This window comes from Gobio gobio (genome assembly GCF_949357685.1).
Source record: "Gobio gobio genome assembly, chromosome: 9".
Lineage (NCBI taxonomy): Eukaryota > Metazoa > Chordata > Actinopteri > Cypriniformes > Gobionidae > Gobio > Gobio gobio.
In genome coordinates, this window is record NC_137115.1 from 18,706,400 (window position 1) to 18,731,077 (window position 24,678).

Below are 24,678 nucleotides of genomic sequence, written 5' to 3' on the forward strand. Positions count from 1 at the left end.
ATTGACGGATCAAATGTAGTTGGCAGTGCCTCATTCAATGAAGTCAAAGGGTGACCGAGCTTTTACAGTATTTGCTCTTAAATTGTCTTCCACTCTATATACGGCAGGCTCCAGAGATGTTTTTAGCTCTCAGTTGAAAACTTATATTTTTAACCTATCATTTGAAGGAAGGGGACCTTAAGTAATTGTCTCTCTCTGTGTAGGCATGATAATGTTATTGGGTGGTTGTGTGTATACATGTTAATTATTATGGCATTTTTTGTTTGCTTCTTATATTTTATCTTTTACTTTTTATACACTCTTCTTCTAAAATGACTGTGAAGCACTTTGGGCTACAAAGTTGGGTTACACTTTATTTTAAGGTATCATTGTTACAGTGTAATTATAGTAATATTGATTAACTACATGCAATTACTATAGGGTTGGGGTACACTCTCAAAAAAAAAAAGGTTCTATATGGCACCAAAAATGGTTCTGCGTTGTAATCATAGATATAGCACCATATCTTAACATGTTCTGTATATGGTAGCGGTGCTATATAGCACCTTAGTCAAAGAACCGCTGAAGAACCACTGAAGCACCAAAATTGGTGCTATATAGCACTTAAAAAGGTTCCCCTATGATTACGAGCCAAGAACCATTTTTGGTGCCATATAGAACCTTTTTTTTTAGAATGTAGGATTAGGATTTGGTTGAGGCTTAGTTGCATGTAATTATGCATAATTTACTGTTATTACTATAGTAAATACATGTAACATGTAACAAGGACACTGTAAAATAAAGTGTTACCCAAAGTTGTTTTAAAATGTGCTAGCCTATATAAATAAAAGTTGAAGTTGAGAGTGTGTGAAAAGTTGACTGTGGCCAAATTTATGTTTATAATTAAATCTAGTGCTTTACACAAGTCTCTGTGATGTTTAGGGGTAAGGTAGGGGTCAGGCTAGGCAAGAGAAAATATTAACCTAATATAAAAACTATAATCTATAGATGTCATCATTATTAAAAAATGTCCCCATTAATATAGTGAAACCTGTTGAACACCAACTAGTGAGCCAGACTTCACAAGTTAAAAAAGATTTGGGTCTATGAAAGGGGCAATCATAATTTATATTTAGTTAAATCTATGTTTTGCACAAGTCTAGGGTTATGAGTGGCAGATGTCGTGTTAGGTGATAAAACATATAATTAACCTAATAAAAAACAATGGAAGTCTATGAGATGTGTCCTAACTAGTGAAAAAAACTTAAGTGTGTGTGTGTGTGTGTGTGTGTGTGTGTGTGTGTGTGTGTGTGTGTGTGTGTGTGTGTGTGTGTGTGTGTGTGTGTGTGTGTGTGTGTGTGTGTGTGTGTGTGTGTGTGTGTGTGACACTGAGTGAGTGAGAGAGATGGCGCTGTGTTCAGTTCACTCGTCTCACAGCCACAGTGTGAGGAAACTTCGCCAGGCAACTTCAATAAGACTTTCTACTCTCTAACAGCACACGGATTACACCGCCTCACAAGGATGTGACTCCAGACGACGATCCAAATGTGCTTTTCTGGAGTGTTACACTGACAGACAAATCAGAAATCTGCGGAGCGAGTTAGTTTGCGGAGCGAACGGGTTTTTCCGCGGGATCAATGGCGCTACATATGTGAGAAAACGCACAAAGAATGCAACTGGCTTTGAAATCACGCTGCTTGTGATTCTGAAGTTCTTTTGCGCATGGAACGATGAACGATTCAGAGCTCACGCCAACCTCCAAGGCGCTACAGCGAATGGCTTCGTCTTTGCCCGGGGAGGAGAGCGCTCTGTCCGGCAGCGTGTGCATCCCCGAACGCAACGGGATTTTTTTCATCCACTGCTTCATCTGTGGGAGTGGAGTGACCCCGGGAAAAGAGTTGAGCTTGCAGGTAAAATACCAGCGAGAAAAGGATAGCCCGTTTTTCCCTTTCCTGCAAGGCCAGGACCCGGCTCCTGGCGCGCCGGAGATCGGTCCGGATGGGGACGCTCTGGTGTGCGCCGTGTGCCACTGCTTCCTGCGCGAACAGTGGAACTCATTCGAGCGCAACAGGACGCCAATCGAGAAGCGCATGTACTGGCTCAAGAGACCATACCAGTGTGATTTACGGAACATTACCTACGATCTTGAGCGGAGAATGAGCGTTAGTAATTATGACGCCAATGAGTCGGACATTTCCTCATTCTCTGATAATGACTTGTCCGAGCAGGACTTGGACCTGTCAGCGTGTGTAATGAATAGCAATAATGCCACAGGTTTCCGCGCGTCTAATAAAACTTCAAGAGAAGGCAGTAGAAAGAGTGCAATGAGTGTTAAAAGCAGTCCCGAGTCAGCGCGATATCCGGCCAGAGTTTACACAACTCAGGACGTACCTAAATCAGATCGGCGTACGACTAAAATCATCAATCACATATCGCACTCATCGGTTTCCATGGCTGTCCAACAGTATGACAGTCTATCTGTGCGCACAGCCCTGCAGGATAACGGCATCATTACATGCAATAAGCAGTGGATACATGCGTCCACCGGTGAGTTAGACGCGACTGACAGCTGCGAGATCGACATCACCAGCGATGATGAGAGAGAGCGCGCAGCATCATCGCACTTTGATGTAGAGAGGGGTCAAGGTGCCAAATGTCACTCCAGTCTTTCTGCTGATGAATGCATCTGTTATATTTGTGGAAGCAAGCTTTCAGCAGGAGGCCGGTTCAGAGTGTTTGTGCAGAAGCAGGAGAGAGCGTCCAGTGAACCGTTCTTCCCTTTTCTGTGGCTCCACACTCCTCCACCTGGTGCTGTGCCACTCAACCTGGGTGGATATACTCTGGTTTGTACCACTTGCCACTCCTCCCTCATGCAGCAGTGGCGAGGGTTCGAGCTAGCAGATGTGCCGGTTCTCCAGCGACTCTATGTAGTGCCCCTCAACACTGGTGCTGCAACCCCTCTTTCTCCACCTGCCATAAATGAATGTGTGGATGGATTACCAAAAATCCACCCCCTCCCCAACGTGCCACAGAATCACAGGGAGGCCTGCTACCTATGTGGGCAGGACTGCGGCCGAGAGGTCAGGACGGCATACACCCATGCCGGTGCAAGTAAAGGCCGCAGTGCAATTTATTTTCCATTTATAAACCAGCTACCATGCCCTCCAAATGCTCAGAGTGTGCGGAATGGACAGGTACACTGCTGTGTTGCATGTCACAGCATCTTGGAGGGGGTCTGGGCAGAGTACTGCCTCTGTCTAAGTGAGGAGCTCATTACTTCCGTCAGCACGTTCCTTGAGAGATACCACCTGGCCATGGGAAGAGGAGGAGTCTTGGTATCCCCCCCCAGAGGACCTCTGTCGACCCCTTCTCAGACTGCCATAACAACCACAAGCCACACCTCCATCTGTTACTTGTGTGGGGAGGAGCTCTCTGGAGGAACAGAGTATCAGCTTCACGTTAACCCTCCGGGGCGTTGTGGAGAGCGAGAACCCTTTTTTCCTTTTCTAACTGTCCACCCTCCCGCTCCCCGTGCCCGCCCTGCTGATGCCACAGGCCTTGTGTCTGCCTGTGCATTGTGTTACCATGACCTGCTGGGGCAGTGGACCCAACATGAGAGTCAGGGCTCAGGATCAGGCCCATCCAGTAGCCCCTGGGCACGCCAGTATAACTGCAACACATTCATCTGCTTCTTCTGCAGGAAAGAGAAGAAGAGACCTCTTGGGCTGAAAGCGGTGTGCGTTGACCGCTTGCCCGTGTTCCTCTATGCTCCAAGGGTCAGCCAGACCCTGGTAATTGACAATGGCAAGCAGTTAACAATTGGCTCCTGTGTGGAATGTAAGTCCATGGTTCTGGCTGGACAGAACATGAAGCCGGTCGGTGGAAGTGCACAACACAAGGTAAGAATGTTGTGGGCCACATTGCTTTTTATCACAATCTTTAGACTCTTACAAACAGTTTTACATGTTTAAAAAAAAAATCATTAGAACCTCAGATTACTTTTTTTTTTCTAGCAACCACTAGATGGTCTTTCAGAGTCTTCTGGGGCCTCAGTTTGCACAGTTTATTAGGCAGCTTGGCTGGAGCTGTTTCTGGGCCAGCATGCAAAAGTTCATCTGATGCACTGATGAGTGAGTGAGCCAAGAGTTTTATGGCAGACTGCTGTTCTTTCTAGTGAGTGGGGCGGCCATAGCTGGCAGGGGGTAGATCAAGTATGGAGCCTGTCGCATTAAATAAATAAACATTTTGCAGACACTCTAGTAGTTGTAAGCTCTGTTTGAAAACATTCTTCACAGAGGCCAACTCAAGCTTTTGTTGGTCTCCTGGTGTGAGCCCATAGTTATTGTGTGTGTAAGTGTGTGATGTTTCAGAGAGACAGATCAGACACTTTTCAGGATGTTACAAACAAAACTATTTCATGAGAGACACATTATATGTGACAATTTGTGAGAGGGTTTTTAGGCTGTAAATCGCTATATTCACATATTGTCAAACAAGTTTTACAGATGGTGGCACCCGCTCTTTATTTGCTAGAACCAGTGGGATAGGGGGACCAATAATAAAGGACACAAACTAAAGTCAGCAATAGTATTGCATATTTTGTCCCACTGAAATGCACATTTGGTAGTAAAACACTGATTTTAAATGTACTCGGGGTTTGCCCTTCTTCTACAGTATCCATACTTTTACAACAGGTTAGACAATGGTAACTACAAGTAAAACCATGCATGGACTTCTACTTATTACATCTCTGAAATTTCCGGTAACTGAGTTCAGCGCTCCTACAGAACCCAGATTATCACTATGGCTGCCTGCCAATTGATTAAAACAACGAATCATGTTCTGAAATGTTCCTATAAATATGTTTCCCCACAAACCTGCAGTAGTCCTGTGCTCGTCTTCTCATTAACCATGGCCGTAATCATGTCTTGAACACTGGGGGGGGGGTTAGGGGTACCAATTTTTTATAAAAACCTATAGAAACAGAAAAGTAAAGGAAATTCGTAAGTCTAATTCTAGTTCTAAATAATCATTTTAAACTATTTGCAGATAATATTTGTAATAATTTGCATTAAAATACTTTGATTTGTATGCCTAAAATGTGGAAAACTGAAATGTTTATTGTCTCTTCACACTAAGTTAGGAATGACATGAATCACATATGCAAATTTTCAATTCAAAACGGCCATATTTGAGAAAAAAGTTGAGTAGTTTGCATCACTGGATGTTACTGTCGGTCGTTTAACATTTCTGCAAAACAGTTCACATGTATTAAAGGTTTCACTTGCCTCACTTTCTTTCAAAGTTAAACTGACGCTTCTGACTGGTAAATTCCACTTTAATTTGATTGGCCATCTCAATCATTTTGACATTGACGGATGCTGGTAAACCGGACTGAAAATGTGACTTTTAAACCTCTTTGGCCATTTCAAAATATTGGAAGCGTGGTGGACGGCCCTGTCATTAACTGTTTTTCTCTTACTAATCATATTTCATACCATTAATTTTTGTTTTTAAATGAATGTGACTGATAAAAAGGATTGCTTTTGTATGCTGGTGCTTTATTCCAGTCTGAAAAATATATGCTGTTGACTACACTGAAAAATATACATTACCTATATACGTGAGATGTACTATTTCAAAACCGAACTGCATCACGAAGCTCAGTGCAAGTAGTCCATTATGGGTATGACTCTGTAAAACTCTATATATGATATTTGTTATTATAAACTAATATTATTATAATTTTTTTTATAAATGGCCAAAAAAATTAATTACTGTATATTCCTTTACTCCTCTTATACAACATACACGACTAGCAGTAATATTCAATATAATTATACCACATTTCTGCCAAAATGCCATGGTTAATACAGTTCACTAGGGTAAATTCATTGTAAATGTTAGCAAGGATGAGATTTGTGGATTGAAAAGTCTTGTAACTTTGTACAGTAACGTGTGTACAATCAATGAATCAATGCTTTGACCTATATATAGTGCTGTTGAGAATGTTGAGTTTGTTTCATCTGGTTTTAAATTAGTTTAAACTGGGCTGAGTAAATAGTCTGTGCTGCATGGTTCAAACGGGTAGCACTGTTTCGTTCAACTTTTTGAGCGTTTGGCGTAACTTAATGTTTCTCATTTGCTACAGAAACAGTGAATAGCCTAATCATTCAGAGTTGACCAACTTTGTAAAAGTATCAGAGTTAGAAAATGTAGTCGCTAAATGGACCATTTAGTCACAGTCTGGAGGTCTGTTAGGCTGCTACTATGAAAGATGACCATGTTTTGCTTTTGTTTACCCTGCTCCTTGTTCCTGTAACACTTTCCCATGATATACACTGGTGTTTTCTGATATACAGAAAGCTGTTCTCTGGAAGTTGAATGCAGAGGCTTGTCATGGATAGCAAATAGCTCTGTCTGTGAAAGTCATATGAGGTGAAGTGTGTGTGCACTAGTCAACATCTTTTAGGAATAATGCAAAGTTAAAGTTTGTTGTTTGTAAGCGAGACTATGTGAAGGACTATACAGAAAAAGAAGAAATAAGTGTTACATTTATTGTATAATTTTGTATTAAGCATGAGAAAATGAAACCATGAATCAAAACTATTAAAGGTCCTGTTCTTCGTGATCCCATTTTTCAAACTTTAGTTAGTGTGTAATGTTGCTTTTAGAGCATAAATAATACCTGTAAAATTATAAAGCTCAAAGTTCAGTGCCAAGCGAGATATTTTATTTAACAGAAGTTCCCTTTCAAAGCCTACAGCGAACGGCCGGTTTGGACTAAATCCCTGTACATCCTGCTTTAATGACGTCAGTAGAACATTTTTTTGACTAACCTCCGCCCACAAAAGTACGCAAAAAAAGGGGCATGGTCTTGTTGCTCTCCCCCTTGGAGAAGAGGAAGTATTGCGTTTGTAGCGGTTTGTAGAGTGTGTTTGTTGCCATATCGTCGAGATGCTATTATTTTCATCCCGGAGTCAAATCACCTTTGTTTGGCCTTCAGGGACGCTATACTTTGAGCGCATGCATCTCCCCGTTATGGTAAGAGGCGTGACCTTTCCGGGCAACGTGCGCTAAGCTGCTGTCGAATCACAACACAGGAACCGCTGGCACAATCAGAATTCGTTACGTATTTCTGAAGGAGGGACTTCATAGAATAAGGAAATACTCAAGCCGTTTTTAGGACAGAGAAAACAGCGGTATACAGATAAGTAAATTGTGTGAAAAATACTGTGTTTTTTTACACGCGAAATATGAACACGTTATATTGCACACTGTAAACACAATCAAAGCTTCAAAAAAACAGGAAAAACGGGACCTTTAAATTAAATTAAATGAACAAGGAAATATGAGTTACGCTTAAGGTTTTATTAGTAAACATTAGTTAACTACTTTAGTTAACATGAACTAAGAATGAACAATACATCTAAAGCATTTATTAATCTTAGTTAATGTTAATTTCAATGTTTACTAATTATTAAAATCAAAAGTTGTACTTGTTAACATTAGTTAATGCACTGTGAGTGTGAACTAACATGAACAAACAAAGAACGACTGTATTTTTATTAACTAACATTAACAAAGATGAATAAATACTGTAACAAATGTATTGCTCATTGTTAGTTAATGTTAGTTAATACGTTAACTAATGTTAACAAATGAGACCTTAATAGATATTTCAGTAACACTTTTTATAATAAGACAAAAACTTTTTTTACATTTTTGTTTAATTTATTGAATTTTGGTGTGCTTTCTGTAGATCACTTCTGTAGATAACAAGTGCCAAGACTTAGAGATTGAGGAAAAAATAGTTCTGAATAATTGCAGTCGAAAATCAACCATAGCAGGTAACACATATCAACTGATAAGTTAATTTGGCAGTTCATGAATTATGTCCACTGACCAGGAGCGTCCAACATTAGCAAAACAAAGCGTTTAAATCATTAAAATTGTTAATAGAATTTCATTTAAAGGTTAGAATGATGTTGCTGAAATGTTCAGTAAAATCCTCCTCAAAAACTTTTCTAATTAATCCCATGGAGAACGTTGTAACAATGTGATACACAGCAAAAATCCTCAGTGTTAAATGAACACTACTGGACACCTGCTGTTAACAAGCAGAATCACTTAGGAACAACAATAACAGAACAAAAGTCAACTGCAAAACATTACCATATTCACTTACTGCAAACCAGTTTGCCAATTATTTCATATGTGTACAAAAGTTCTTATTGAGAATTAACAGTTTAGCTAGGCCTTTTTGATGATTTATTGAAATTAACTTTCATTTCAAGTCACCATTATGGGGTTTGTTCCTTGACTTTTGTTAATTTTAATCTTTTTCAGCAATTGCAATAGTGTAATAGAGAAAGTTTGTGTATTGTTAAAGAAAGAGATTGATAAAATCCTGATAAGGTTAAGAATAAGATGTCTGCTTTTATGGCTTAAGCCACTGTTTTTTTCTTCTTCTTGAAGTCTGATTTGTCTGAAGTTGTGGCATTAATTAACAAAAAAGCTGTGGTGATGGAAAGATCACTGCAACACACTAACAATGTGATCAAATTAAGAGCTTTCAAAATTGCTACATCCTTTATGTAAAAATTTTACATTTTAGACATTTACACTCATCATACATGGCCATTAATGAGATTTGGACTATGCTGACACCCAGCGTGCATTGCAGTATGAAACATGCCACCTTTGTTGAGTTTCATATGCTAATCGTTGATGTCTGTGAGTGTTTAGAATACGCCCTATTAACTTTCTGCACACTGTTTTTTATAATTTTTCAGTAGAGCTTTGGAATATATTTGTTTACGATTCATCGAGATGCTGATGTGAACAATTCTGCATCGATGCATAATTCATCCAAAAATGAAAATTCTGTCATCATTTACTCACCATTAAGTTGTTCCAAACATGTATGATTTTATTTCTTCTGCTGAACACAAAAGAAGATATTTTGAAGAATATGGGGAACAAAACAGTTGATTGATCCCATGATTGACATAGTAGGTGGAGGTAGAGCCCGACCGATATATCGGCGGGCCGATATTATCGGCCGATATTAGGCTTTTTCCAAACTATCGGTATCGGCATTTATGATGGCCGATAAATGAATATTTTTAAAAAAATAAAAAAAAACGGACGAAACACCGCTCAAACACATTGAGTGTTGGCGTTTCATAGTTTGTCCACCAGAGGGCACCCTACAACGTGCCGGCTGGCAACACCACCAGCTGATCCAGCAGAGTCATGCTGAGCTTCAGCGCTCTGAGCGCTGCATTCACAACACAGATCATCCTTGAAGTGCATGTAAGTTGGCAACGAGCCATACATTGCTTGAATTGAATAACAATTAAAAGAACATCCCCATCAGTTCTCTTAACTCAAATAACATGACAATTTGTAACTGCCAAGTCCAGTTTTGCTGTTACATGTAAGCCAAGAGAGCTGGTAATTACGCTAGGTTACAGTTGACTGACTAAGTTTAACTCGGACAATGTGACTGAATAAGATGTATTTCTTTAATAGTCTGACAGTTTGACAGCATGAGACGTATCATCTCTCCCCTGCCCGTTATTTTGAAAAAGTATACATATTTCTAAATTATAACTTATCATAGACGCTAACCACAAAGCTAGCTAATGCCATGGCTATCAGTGGGAGACCGCTAACATTAATGCGCCTTGGAAATCACAACAAACTTATTCTGCCTAAATAAAGTAATGATTACTGTATTTATAACTAGTATATTTGTAGTTCCAGTCCCTGCATTGTAAATCATAAGTTAGGCTCGTGAAGAGTGAACGAAAGTGCGTGACTTCGTTCAGACGCAGCATTAACAAGTCAAATAATGGATTTACTGCATCATCATAAGTAGTAGATTTTAGAAGGCAGGCAGCAAATGATGATTGAAAATGGTTTGTTGTAGCTTGATGGATAGAATTAAAAGAGTGCATGTAAAGGGATAAGCAAGTTGACATTGTAATTATAAGGTGGCTCATATTTATACTGTATATAGTTTATATTTTGCTGTTGTTGTTATTTATCAGAACTTCTAGAACTTAACTGAATATTTTTTTTCCAGTCTTGCTCAAAGTTATATTTATAAAGCTTACCACATCTATTAATACTGGTAACTTAGATTTGTTGTTTTTGTTATTGTGTTTTCGTCCAAACGACTTTAAGTTTCATATCTTAAGTTTGTATTTTTATACATTTTATTTATCAGAACTTTAATATATTTTTATGTTCCTCTGTTCTGTTGTGACAATAAAACAAGTTTATTTTTAAACTGCATTATCATGTTATTTTAGAGAGGCTGAGGGATCATGAATAACTACTTATAACTAATGTATAAGGGAAATCTGTTTAAGTGTTTTTTACGCGTTTCTGTTATTTTATTTATTTATTTTTTATATATATCGGCTGATATATCGGAATATCGGATTTTTAAGTGACCAAATATTTGTATCGGTATCGGCCTTAAAAATCCTTTATCGGTCGGGCTCTAGGTGGAGGAGAAGGTGGGCTTGGGGGTAGGATACTATGGAAGTAATGGGGTCCATCAACTGTTTGGTTACCGACATTCTTCAAAATATCTTCTTTTGTGTTCAGCAGAACAAAGAAATTCATATAGGTTTTGCACAATTTGAGGGTGAGTAAATGATGACAGAATTTTTATTTTTGGGTGAACTATCCCTTCAAACACCCGCCAACACGCCAAATGCGGTTGGATTTCAGCAGTGGCGTGTAACGCAGTCACTCCTACTAGCCACTTTGGCGGGTTGAATTTTATATAATATACATTTTTCAATATAGTCTTTTAAAAAGGCATCTGAAATAATAAAGTAAGTGCAATGTAGTGTTGTCAAAAATATAGATTTTTCGATGCATATCGATGCTGAAATATCTGAAACGCTTCCAATACTCACACGATACCAGCTGTGCTTTTCAAATATACCTGCTGCCAGATTATGAGATAATATTAAAATATTTATATGGCAGTTTTTCCCCATGGTATCGATGCCAAAATTGTGGCCAGTGAAAAGGCTGAGTGGCTAGTAACTTTGGAAAACCACTAGCCACTAGTCGATTAATCCTTTGGTTAATGACCAATAAATTATAACCGTAACTAATCTATGTATGAACTTTTACCTAATGATATTATTTATCACATAAGATTAGGTTTATTATCTTGTTAGTAAAGGTGTTTACTATGGCTACATTCATAATCACTTTTTAAGATTTACAGGAGCGATTGCTTACAAGTGTGAATTCTGAAATGTTTTGTTTAGGCTTGCTGCGATAGTTGGTGTTGACGGTGTTACCGGTGTTCAGGCACAGTTCAGTTAGAGAACAGACAATTAAAAACTGAACGTGTCTGCTCAATACAGCGAGCCGAACGAGAGTCGCAGCATATAAATAAAGTTTTTAAGCTATCCTTTTGAGAACATTATTAAAGACCAGAACAAACGTTATATTAACATTACTGACATAACCTTTGTTTATCATCTTGCCAGAACCTTGCCAGAATGTTAGTTAAAGTTCTGAGAACATTCCCTGTTAGCTGGGGTGAGATCACCTCAGCTCAAAAGAGTGATTATTCATTCATGAATCAGCCATAACTACTACTCTGATTTAAAAAAAAATGAAAAGACAGCATGATTGCTGAAATACTGTGAGAGAAAATGTTTAGACATCAAAGTAAAGTTTAACTGGGTTTTGTACCAGGGTCACATGAGGCACAGTTTTTACACATATACTGAAATTGAATTATCAATAAGAACTTTTGTTCACAAATGCAAGAAATGTGTAGGTTTGTAGTGAATATGGTAATGTTATTTTGTTGTAATGTGTTCTTTTATTTGCAGGAGGATTTTTATGTTTTTATTTTATTTGAGGAGGATTTTACTGTGTAGAGTGTTCTATTAAATATTAACATTTCAGGACAACATACTAACCTTTAAATGACATTCGATATTGCTAAAATGCTGAGTTGTTAATACAAATTACTTTGAAAGAATGTTTCAAGAACATCATACTTCCACAAATATTAAGTCAACTGAACATTCTTTATTCATGCCATATATCAAAATATTTATTTAGTCTTATTTTTGTATGGGTGATAATTTCCTAATTACATTTTCTTACTGCCCTATTTGCTATGGACCATATCTGAACCAGAGTAAGTGTGTTTTGCTATATAGTCTCGAACAAGAGCCATTGCCAATGACCAATTAAATGCATTTATGCCACTTTCAACAGCTCTTTAGACATCAAAATGAAAAGAAAAAAACACAATAGTTAAGGAAATAGCATTATGTCAGTTCATGTGCATGGTGTCAGTGTCTTTTTCAGTGAAGGCATTTGAATAATATTCAATTCACAAGTTCACACTTACAAATAAGTCATAGAATAAATGCTATGCATATTTGCCATGCTGCCCGAGAAGAGGGTTACGAGCTCGGTATTTGGCCCGAACCCAGAGTACTCCCCCCATATCTCTGGTTTGGAAAGTAACCAGGTGAGTGTGAGGAAGCCAGGGTGGTGAAGAAATATGTATAAAGCCTGGAATATGCCTCACTTTTTTGTCGGTTGTCTGCTCATCTGCTCTTAAATCATCTTTTACACTATTTTCAAATTGAAATACAAACACTGGACTTTCTGACCTTTTGGCATATAAATTTTTTTGTTGTTTTCAACTTTACTGTAACTTTTGTAAGATGCAAGCGTAGCGTAAGTTTAGTTGACGAACGCAGAAGCGTAGAGGATAAAGCAAAACAAAACTTAGTTCTCACGAGAACTATCATATTCTCACCGGAGCATCCTACATCATATGCTGGAATGCTAGTCTCTCGTGAACGCGCGAACGACAGTTAGTGGAAGTTAGAGATTACAGTTTGTAAAGTTTTAATATGGATATTTTTCCAACAAAAACGCATTGCTTCGCTTTAGAAGGCCTTTATTAACCCCCCGGAGCCGTGTGGAGCACTTTTATAATGGATAGATGCACTTTTATGGACTTCAAAACAGAAACAGCCATTCACTGCCATTATAAAGCTTAACAGAGCCAGGACATTTTTTAAAGGGGTGATGAATTGAGAAATCAACTTTCCTTTGAGCCTTTGGTATATAAAAGTTCATCGTGATATAAGAATATCCTGTAAGTTTCAGAGCTGAAAACGTCCTTGTTAGTCAAAGAAAAGCTTTTATAGACACCAGGCCCAGAAAACGAGAGATCTCACAGTATGTTGACCACTGACGTAATATGATGCAGAAGCACCGCCTCAAGCCTGCCCACCGACTCGTGGAGCTAAACAATGCCGGTTCCAGCTCACGTGCGTAAGACATTGCGTTTGTCCGCTTCATTTCACAGCGGAATCGATTGTAAACAAGATAGAGTTCGAGACTGGATTTGCAGACATATTGAGATTAAAACACAATGCTGTGCCTTCTATATTGGATCCGGCAGGAATGGTGCAACACACTTATGTGAGTAAAACATGTTTTTTTTTATATGATTAGTATTGCATTGTTACAGATCGTTTGATATCTATTGATTACATACCTTAGCACGCTGTCACAGGCTGGAGAAGGTGTTATTGGTTCATTCGTGATCAGACTCAGACTTGTAACGCCAGCTTCACGTTTTTCCACACATTTTCCAAACAATTCCTCACGTGTACTGACAGGGTAGCTGAAGCTCATTAAATATGCAAATCTTATCCAATCCTAGCCGTGGGCATTTATTTCCAAGTCTTCAGTGCGGCACACCCATCAAATCCGACCGTTTTTCAGAGAGTTTCAAAACCAAGGCAGAAAATAGCCTATTACTTATTCATTATGATGTTTTTGAATGTAAAAACCACACAAACGTCATAAGTTGACCTCAGACAACAGTATAACATTTTTTAAAAAGCCAGTTCATGATACCTTTAATATAACTCGTCTGAAAGAAGAAGGACATATACACCTAGGATGACTTAAGGATGAGTAAATCATAGGCTTATTTTCATTTTTTGGTGAACTATCCCTTTAAAAGTGTGCAAAACAGTCCCTCACCCTGTTGAGGCCCTGTTATAATGCACATACAAACAGTATTACTTTAATTTAACATGAATAGTTAGTATGTTAATACCTTGAAAGCGATAACTATATTTCCTTCGATATTTGACGATAATTACGCTCTGCTCTCATCCAGGTTATGTTCTTCATGAAGTAGCGGTGTGTAACCAAGTAAAGTCAGCGTAGCTCAAGCGCCATCTTTTGGTAAAAATTATCATTACACGATTGCTCCTATAACCAGCAGACTGCTGTATGTTGGTCGGGCTTTTATGCAATGTATTTGCGGGTTGTAAAATGGGCACTCTCCAGGGACAGCTCCAGTCGGGGACAAAACACCAAAAACCATGACTTTTCCCGGAAAACGGGGACGTCTGGTCACCTTTATGTAGTTCTTAAAAGCAATGGCCCAACTGTGAGTGTTGTCACCTAGAGGATCCACCAATTAATACAGTCAAATCCGAGCATACGCAGAGACACCGAGTGCAGACATGCAAATGTGTGAGAGGCAACAAAATTTGTTCTGCATACATACAGTCCATGCATACATTTATTCATTTAGCAGACCTAATTCGCTTCACGTGCATGTGGGTGGGTGACAAGTTGTCAACTGAAGCATTCTTTCATATTCAGCTGTGCCACACAGAATTTTTTTTCTAAAGTAAAATTGTCCAACAGTGAGACCAATGGGATAATATTTCAGAGGGAGACAGCATGTCTTTTGAATTTCATGAGCTTGTTGAGTTCTAGTAGTTTTCAAACCCGGGCCTGTGGGTCTACCACACACAAGTTTTGTATGTTTGTACTATAGGTGCTTTTCAAACGGAAGGATGCATCCTAGTGAGGCTCTGTGCTTCCTTGTTGAGTCCTTCAGAGCCCTCAGCAATAAAACGCTAGAATGAGATGGCCTAGAAAGTGAGCATAGCTATGTCACACACGTTCCTGCCCTATGGTCACAGCATGAAAATATATTTTCACGATTCATCCTTCAAAATGAGCTGAATGAAGGAGGCGAAACAAATGCTGCCTTCCATAGATTGAGAGGTAGCTGAGATATGCGTTCTTAAGGCCTGGGTATACTTAATTTTCTGCCCTCCACTCCATCTTGCGCACAGTGTGGACCAGTGCAAGAAACAGCAAAAAAGGAAAACTTGGTATTTATCTTGCAGGTTAGATGATAGTTTATGTTTACAATTGTTCATGTTCACAACAAGGTGAAAACACTGTGCATTAAGTGCATGTAAACTGGGTCAGTAATTGTAAACTTGTTGCTGCTACTTTTTTTCAGGAATACAAGTGTTTCCTCACTACAGATATTTTGACACAGTTTACAATGGTGTGTTATATGGTGGTGGTTTGACTCATCATACTCATCGTAATGCCTGGGACACATTAGAGGATTTTCAAATATTAACGTATTTAAAAAACTGTGTCGGACCACAGACATAAGAGCAGCTTCAACCTATTTTTAGCATTATAATCAGAATACAATAAAAGATTCATCCAGACCACGAGACCACACACCTGTCGATTGTAGTAACATTTTCACAGTGAGACGGGATCTTACGGAGACTTGTGAGATCAAACGTGACTTTAGAAGAAAAACAGATGGAGGAAAATCTACGTTGTCAGATGGTTCTATTGGTGTGAGTTTTGAAAAAAAATATGGGTGATGATCTTTCTCAATACTCCTTTCGATGCATGTTTGTGGCTGCCAAGTTTCTGCTATAGAAGCACGCAACATCCGGTTGGTGAAGCTTGCTCGCTCTCATTGGCTATCGTGGGTATCACATAAGAGGCAACCTAATCAAGAGTCGGAAATATCAAACATGTTGGGATCGTGCGGGCTCCGACGTGATCGGAAGCAGTAAAATGATCGTAATGACACCACACAATTAAGAATTTTTGGGACAAAAAGTCAGCTGTGAGAAGCCTCGAATAGAGCCACCACCGTTGAGGGTTGTAAATCGAACCAAAGTGTGTGGCCAGCCTAAGTTGAATGGCCTTCTCTGACAGTGTGTATGCTATATTATTGGTTTATTAATTAATTCAATGGTTAATTGGTTTATTTATTAATTGGTTTATACCTTGTTGCAACGTATGTTCAATTTCAATCAAATCTGTACTATAACTTATCTCTGATGGTAAATTATGTGTTTTAGTCCTTAGGACAACGATAGAGCTTGTTAGGAAAACTTTTGATTTGAAGGTCCTTTTTTCTTAATTTTTCTTCAAAAATACTTGAAATCACTTCATCTTTAAATAAGTTTAGGACTTAGCAACTTTGGCCAATGTCATTGTTTTAACATTTAATTGTTTGGTCAATTGTTTGTTTTAATGTACAGTATTGTGTTTTGTTTTATGCTGTGGATTTGATGTCTTACTCTGCCATTTTGGCTAGGTCTCTTTTTTTTATAGAGCATTTAATTTTGCCTGGTAAAATGAAGGCATAATAATCTGTAGCACTTATACGTTGCCTCAAAAGCTGCTCCTGAAGACCTCTTACCACTGCACATTTTGTATGTCTTTCTCATCTAACTCAACTGATTCAATTCATCAGCTCATATAGAGACTGCAGGACTCGAGGTGGGTGTACCCGATAAGGGAGACACATAAAATGTACAGTGTTGGGTGGTCTTCAGGAACAGGCTTGAGAAGCACTGTTGAGTCTAGACTGCTAGACAGCCATATAGACTGTATGCGCCAAAGAAACAAGTGTACAGCCATCTTTCGAATTTTGTGTTTGAACTGCAGTTTTTGTGGTAGCGCTGTATATTTCTATACAGCACTGTTGAAAAGTATTTAGCTGGTGAAGTGGATTTACTTATCGCAGAGTTAATGAAAGTTATCATGAGCATTGTAATAATTGAAGTGGATGTCATAACAAGTGTCAGTAGACTGGGAAGATTTTAAAATAAGTGGAAGGGGGTCTGGCGGAAGCTGGATATTTGACTTTATAATGTGTTAAATATGGATATTTTTCTTACACAAACGCATCGCTTCGCTTCAGAAGGCCTTTATTAAACCCCTGGAGCCGGGCGGATTACATTTATAATGGATGGATTCACTTTTTTGGGCTTCAAATTTCGGGCTGACATTTACTGCCATTATAATGCTTGGAAGAGCCAGGACATTTTTTTATATAACTCGATTGTATTCGTCTGAAAGAAGAATGTCATATACACCTAGGATGGCTTGAGGGTGAGTAAATTATAGGTTAATTTTCATTTTCGGGTGAACTATCCCTTTAACATTAGCAGGCCTTTCTATGTCTTTTTCCAACGTATTTCCTATTTTGTATAGTCAATAGTCTGTACAGTATTCTGATGGCAAAGGTCACCTAAATTCAGAAGACGGCCTTGCAAGAAAAAAAACTGATGGAGAACCTGTGGTCATCTGAGCTGTGAGAGATTTTTGAGTTGTGGTAGTATGGTAGTGATTATGGTTGAGCAGGTGTTAGAGTGCTGGATATAATGTCAGGGTGAACATCTGTGCGTATGGGAGGGAGAGAGTGCAAATGTTAAAGTGTACGATGGAGAGAACCATTTCAAAACAGCAGCTTGTATAGTGTCCCAAGCCAAAATTATGAGTGAGACTGAGAGATCGATTCAGTTGACTTCCTTTAGTGAATAATTTATAGAGCATCTTTTAATAATCACACATAATCATATGCTATTAGATTTTTCTGTCAGATGTGCAAGAATAATTCACACCATCAGGCATCTGAACTTAGAAGAGGCCTTTTCAGAGACACACCATCGATGAGCACCCGTCAGTTCAGTTTTTTCTGGTGAGTTCAACACCGTTGGCACTAGTTGTAACCGGTTAGCTTTTTGGGCGAATCAGCATTGAGCAGTCAATGAGATAGATCACTCTGATTGGGTTGTTCAGTTTAGCAAACCAGTGTATTAAAAGAAAAATGAAAATTATGAAAGAAAGCATATGACGAAGTTGAGAGGACACATACAGCGTGAGCATTCCAATATACATATATTTTCATAGTGGCATGGCCATCTGGAACGAAGAAAGTTAAGACCAACGGATTAACATGTTTCATGTTCAAAATGGTAAGCAAGAGCTGCTTTGTTTACGGTTTCTAGTTTTGGTTTTCCTTTTTGAATAACAAATGTAGTCTATTGCCACCTGCTGGTATAGACAGTTATTTCCTCCCACACAGATGCAGAAAGTATGCACTAGTTGGCCGTTAGCTGTAGTCTTTACGGAGTGTTCAAGGGTAACTTTTTGGCCCAGATACAGGCAATGCAAGCTGACAACACATTTGGGTTTCGTCGCCGCTAGTTCTTTGATGACGATTTGGGGTGTCAAGGCCTTAAATGGCCAACGAGGTGTGAATAGTTTTTTGCTTTAGGTGAGGCGCAAAGGGGTCAAACTCTGTCATTGGATTTTACGTCAAATGTTGTCACATCCTCCTATCAGATGTGTAAATACAATTTACATCAGCAGCCAACTGAACATAGAAGAGTATTTTTAGGTATATACTGATATACTCTGCACATCACTGTATTTTAATAAGATTTGTTGCTAGGCGTGTTTGTTTTTTTTGTTTTTTTATTGCTAAAGGGGTCTGAAAAGTCCCTATGTTCGCTAACAGTACTGCTGTCATGTATTTCAAACATCTTTCATCCCGAAGCGAAGAACAACAAATAATAATTTTATGACAATTTAAAGGGCCAACAAGGTGTGAAACGTTTTGTTGGCTTTAGTCAGCAGGTTAGGTAAGGAGCAAGGGGGTTGGCCTTTATAAAATTTGGATTCTTAAGATTAGATTTTTGGAACACAGACAAGGGAAAAATACTACCTGATTTATAATAGGCAAATAGGGCATGCTAATCGGTTGATTTTGATCATCTCAAATTGGCCAAATATTGGCCAATATTCTGGTATGACTAGTCTTTAGTCTTTTTTCGGAAGTGGGCAGAACTAATGCGTAAATATTCATTAAGCCAGCAGCTCATCCAATCTTAGCGTGTTTTATATTGTAATTAGTAGTAGTAGTATTATCCTCTTATCAGTATTATTATTAGTTTTAAAATGATAAATATATATTCATACATGGTTACTACATTTTAGTTCTATTCTATAAAAAATAATGCTTGATTGGCTGATGTTAAAAGTGCAGTTGTTTTGCTTTCAGATCATATAGCTTATGCATGTATGTAAAAGGCTGTGCCATTTTACAAAGAACTGAGTTTTATATGTATACAGGCATGTGTTGCCAAGGTGTGTGTAGAGCAGAGTTGCCAGGTCTGGGCAACAAAAGTAGCCCAAAAATATCCCAATGCGAATTTCTCCATCGGGCAGCCGAATTCTCCACTGAATTTGTACATCTGGGGGGTATTGGAGTGCCGAAATTGTACTTATGGGGGTGGAAATCAACCTGCAGAATTTTTTTTAAAGTACCCCAATTCCGTGGGAAAACCAGGGATTTGGCAACATTGGTGTAGAGGGTTTAAGGAGGTGGGTTTCTTACTAGTGTGCAGTGTTGCCACAGTTACTTTGAAAAAGTAATCTGATTACTGATTACTCCTTTAAAAAGTAACTTAGTTACTTTAAAGATTACTTGATTTTAAAAGTAAATAAGTTAGATTACAAGTTACTTTATTAGTTACATTCAGCAGTTGCCGTCAACACCCCTGCCGCCTCAACATAAAATTGACAACCGTTTTTGCCAACACTCACTTTATTGGAAATGCATTTTTAACAGTAATGTCAACAATGTATCTCCTGACATTTTAAGTTGAAATTAAAAAATACTTCCTGAAAAAAAAAAACATGTTTTAATATTTTTTTTTATAAAGACAGTATTTCTACTACTTTTTTTTCTAAGGAAAATGACAAAAATAGTAACTCACAGCGACTTGGATAAATTACTTTAATCTGATTACTGGTTTGGAAATAGTAACGCGTTAGATTACTCATTACTGGAAAAAAGAAGTCAGATTAGAGTAACGCGTTACTAAGTTACTGGCATCACTGCTAGTGTGAAATTTTCTTTTTAACCAACACTTTTCTCTTCCTCTGGGTCCTGCCTGTGGGTCTGTGATATGAGATATAAAGCAGAATTGCAGTTTGTCTCTGCTCTATGTATGTCTAAAATAGCTCTGGTGTAATGGGAGCTGTATCAGGACCTGCTGCTGGAGTGACAAACTTTGTCTATGTTTAGATCTGAGCTCTTGGCTAATATTATCAGAAACCCCATCATACCAACATAAGACACCATCACTGGGTCCTAGCAGAAATAGCTTTAGTCTCTTATGCAGCAGGGCTAAGATTGCTATCCAGACAACAAGGCTGTCGCCTCAGACACTGTATATCCATTTGGCAGCACAATTTTAATATTTACTACAAAACATAAAGCTACTCCAGTTCTGAGAAAATTTTGCTTACCCACATAGACTTTTTATTGTAAGTACTATAGTGTTTCTGCTGAGTAAAAGAGTGGCGGCTCTATACAATTAATGACTTGAAATTCAATCACAAAATTCTTATGTGGTGCAAGCTGGTTCTTGATATGTAATGGCAGCAATCTATCATGCGTACATACTGTATGTCTTCTGCCTGCAAACTGCCAGCCCATCAACTTATGGTGTAAGCCAATAGGTATTGATTGATGTGTAATCTGTCAGCCAGCTGCACGATTAATCGCTAAAAAATCTCATTCGATCTCATTCCTAAATGACAACTATTCACCTATATCTATTAAACCTTTGACAAAATCACACCGGAACATGAAAACGGACATTTGCGCTGCTGCTTTCCCAGAGAAAGCTTTTAGGCTCTCTAGGTATGAAACGGGTTCACAAAGTGAAGTGAATCTTTTCAGCCACACAATATTGTTATTTCTGTGTTACAAATATTCAAATGATTACAGAAGGACTGTAAAAAAGTTTATAGTTCAGATATAAACAATGATGTCTCTGAAAGCGGTTAAAAATAGAGCAAATCACCTTTTAAAAAGTAACTGGGCGCTTCAAATAACAACTTTATTAATTACATTAAGCCACCAGGTGGTGACAAGTGACTGTTAAAAAAATTGATTTGTCATTGAATCATTCATTCAAGAGATTTGTTCAGAAACGCTGATTCATCCAGTAATGAAACAATTGAAGTATTTCTGAGTAAGTCATTGAATCATTCATTCAAGAGATTTGTTCAGAAACGCTGATTCATCCAGTAATGAAACAATTGAAGTATTTCTGAGTAAGTCATGTAATCATTCATTCAAACTATTTTAAAAATAAAAAAAAAACATTTTAAACAGACTGCAGCAATCAACATTTTATCAGAACCTCTAGTAAATTACATGTTATTTTTTTTAGTTGTCTGTTTAGAATTGTGGGAGAATCGTGATCTCTATTTGAAACAAAAAAATTGTGTTTCTCAATTTATCTCAACAGCTCTACTGTCAGCCAATGAGCATGCATGCTCCCCATACCCTTATAAAAAAGTTTGTTCAAGTGTGCTATTAGTATACTTCTTTTAAACTAAAAAATAAGAAAATGTATTTTCAGTCTACTTTTTATGTACTTCTGAGAAATATACTTAAAATTGCACTAAAGTATTCTTGACTTGTACTGACAGAAAAGTCTAAGTATATTTGGTCTATACTTGTACTCGATCTTTTGATCGAGATATACTTCAAAGTATATTCAAGTTTTCTAAGTATACTTGGATTGTAGTTGTGTCTGACTGGCAATTTAAATAAATGCTGGTGGGTTAAAGTACAGTTAAAGGTATATTTCAAGTATAAAAATGAATACCTAAATAGGAACATAGTAGTACACTTGAAGTGCAAAAATAATATATAAATAGAAAACTACAAGTTCACTTAAAGAAAACTTACAAATATACTTGGATTAAAAAAATTACTAATCTAGTAGTTTACTGAGAGTATACTTCAAAGTGTATTTTCATAAACTAAAAAAATGTTCAACTAGAAAACTATCTGTATACTTATAAGTTCACTTGTAGTGTAGTTGCAGTACAAACAAAAAACATAGCTGTAGACTAGTTGTGTACTCAAAGTTTACTACTGTTACACTTAAAGTATACTTAAAAATATATTTTGTACACTAATAATTGGGCCAATTTAGTCCCAAGTTTTATTGAAACAGTACACTTACAACTATACTTCTAGTACAATGATATTAGTATATTTGCTACGTAAAGTATACTCAAAAATATACTTGAACTTTACTTAAGTATAAGTAATACAATTAATTTGAAGTATATTTATTTTTTGTAAGGGTATACATCTAACATTTGAATAATCTTGGTTCATATTGCTGTAAATTGCTTCACTGCAGCATGCTATTCATTATTATTTGCTTAGTCTACAGCATGTTGAAAATATGTAAATAATTAAATGTTTCAAAATCATATGAAAGCAACATAAATACAATGCTTTTTAAATCATTTTTCCCCCTTTTTTATCATGTACACTTTGCCATTGATCCTGATAATTAAATTTCTGATTTCTTTAGAAAACTTGATCACGACTATGATTTGTGGGACATTATCAAAGTTTTTCTTACAAAATAGAACTTTCTTCCACTCAGTGCTGTCTGTGATAAAAGCATACACATACTCTTATAACATGTAAGATGCTAAGAACTAATGTTCAGATAGTAGAAATGTTGTGTATGGATGAGTGTATGGATGAGAATATTATTGGGAATGCATATGGGCATCCAAGGGCAGTCATTGCTCTGATATATTTTGCTACTTCTCCCTCACAGATGGCAATGTCTTGTATTATGGGCACTGAGAAGCAAGACTTGCTGCCCTCGATTTTGTAGTAATGCGAAGGTGCCTGACAGTCAAAAGGGGATTAGGATCTCTCGCTCCTATACAGTTTTAGTTGTGTTTTAAGTGTCTTGTGTTTATTTACACTGGTTGGATATATGAATTGATACATTTCTTTTTTAATGTGTTCACACTAGAGTTACTATGTCTGTATCACAAGGTCTGAAGGTATTTGTAAGTGGCAACAGATGAAGGGTCATACGAGGTCAAGAATCACACTGGTGGAGGTCACTTTAAGCCTCTTTAAGGAAGCCCATTTTGAATAGAAACAATATTTCTTTGGAAGCTGCAGATCAGTCTATGTGTGACAGTATGTCCTTTGACCATCCAAAACCTCTTAAATACATGTTCTAAGAAATATTTATTTGATATAATCTGCTTGAAGTTCAGCAAGCTCATGTTCACAGATGAGGTACTCCACATTCTCAAGCCTGGAAATGAAGGACTCAAAAGTCCTTGGATAAGTATTTATTAACATCAGTAAACCAGAGCATTAATTCCTCTCTAAGTTAAGTCATGTAACAGGAAGACTCTATGCACAAACACACACACACACACACACACACACACACACACACACACACACACACACACACACACACACACACACACACACACACACACACACACACACACACACACACACACACACACACACACACACACACACACACACACACACACACACACACACACACACACACACACACACACACACACACACACACACACACACACACACAGTGCTGCTAGTGTGTTTCAGTAGCAGTGGAAATTACTGTAACTAACTGCCCTTGTGTCATTTTTCCAGGCCTGTACACTTGAAGGCAAAATCAGTGAGTGTGTCTTTGCACTGCATGTTGTTTGACTCTGTCCGGCTGCTTGCTAGTCTTATAAAGCTTGAATATGTCAGCTAGATATGCAGTTTTAATACAGAATACATCACTAGTGCATGATTATAATGTTTCAGAAAAGTTTAAGAAGCACTTGGCCTTGCAACAGGCAGCACATCTGTGCATTACAGTAAAGTTTGATGTACTTGAAGCATAATCTTAAAGATGGACAAAGAGTCTCTGATCTATATAATGCACATCATGAGCAAGTACATAACCAGCCAGTGTTTAAAACGATCACCTTACCTCCTGATTCACAATGGTAAGCTTGTAATAATGTGTTATAATTTGAGTGGTATACTGGTAGCTTTCCACGGGAAATTCGAGCATGGCGCTGTTCGTCTTTGTGTGATTACGTCACGTCTGTATACATACAGAAAAAGTGTAGGCTATATCACATGTGAGGATGCTGCAGGTGACGGATCATTTAAAGCCTTTTCTCACAGCTGCTGTAATAATTACATTTATCATTTTGATGGCGGATGGTCCAAATGACAATCATCAGTGACAACTGGATATTCACCCATAGTCAAAAGCAAAAGATTACACTGTACACTTCTACAGGTAACGCTAAAACACACTAGATAAACATAGTCACGCAATGATGATGCTGTTAACATAGCAAAGTATAACAATAATATTAATTTTCACTGTTTGATGTCGTATGAGCTAAGCGATCGTTAGATTTAATCACCAATAGTAGCGCAATTCATTGTAATGCCTTTTTTCTCAGTTGGTCTGAACCATTTTCCGGTGAAACTTCTTATTTTGGTCATACTCCAAGAAGTAGAATCTGTGATTCTGAAAAAAGGTATCCACACCGGTGCGGTGACTAAAAGCCAGCTTTGCCAGGTTTTCACAACAAAACCTGCCCAATTGCTACTCAAAACCAGCCCAAAACTAGCCCTAT

At 37.8% G+C, this 24,678-nt stretch overlaps 1 protein-coding gene across 2 annotated transcripts in view; it reads left to right on the forward strand.

The window, feature by feature from the left end:
- The first annotated feature begins 1,366 nt into the window (after positions 1 to 1,366).
- The window catches only part of gse1b (Gse1 coiled-coil protein b), a 290,780-nt gene continuing 267,468 nt past the window's right edge, over positions 1,367 to 24,678 (forward strand). For both annotated transcript variants that reach the window (XM_079824802.1, XM_079824803.1), the window contains exon 1: positions 1,367 to 3,878. In XM_079824802.1, the coding sequence (XP_079680928.1) occupies positions 1,710 to 3,878 (2,169 nt within the window). In that variant the 5' untranslated portion in view covers positions 1,367 to 1,709. The remainder of the gene's footprint in view (positions 3,879 to 24,678) is intronic.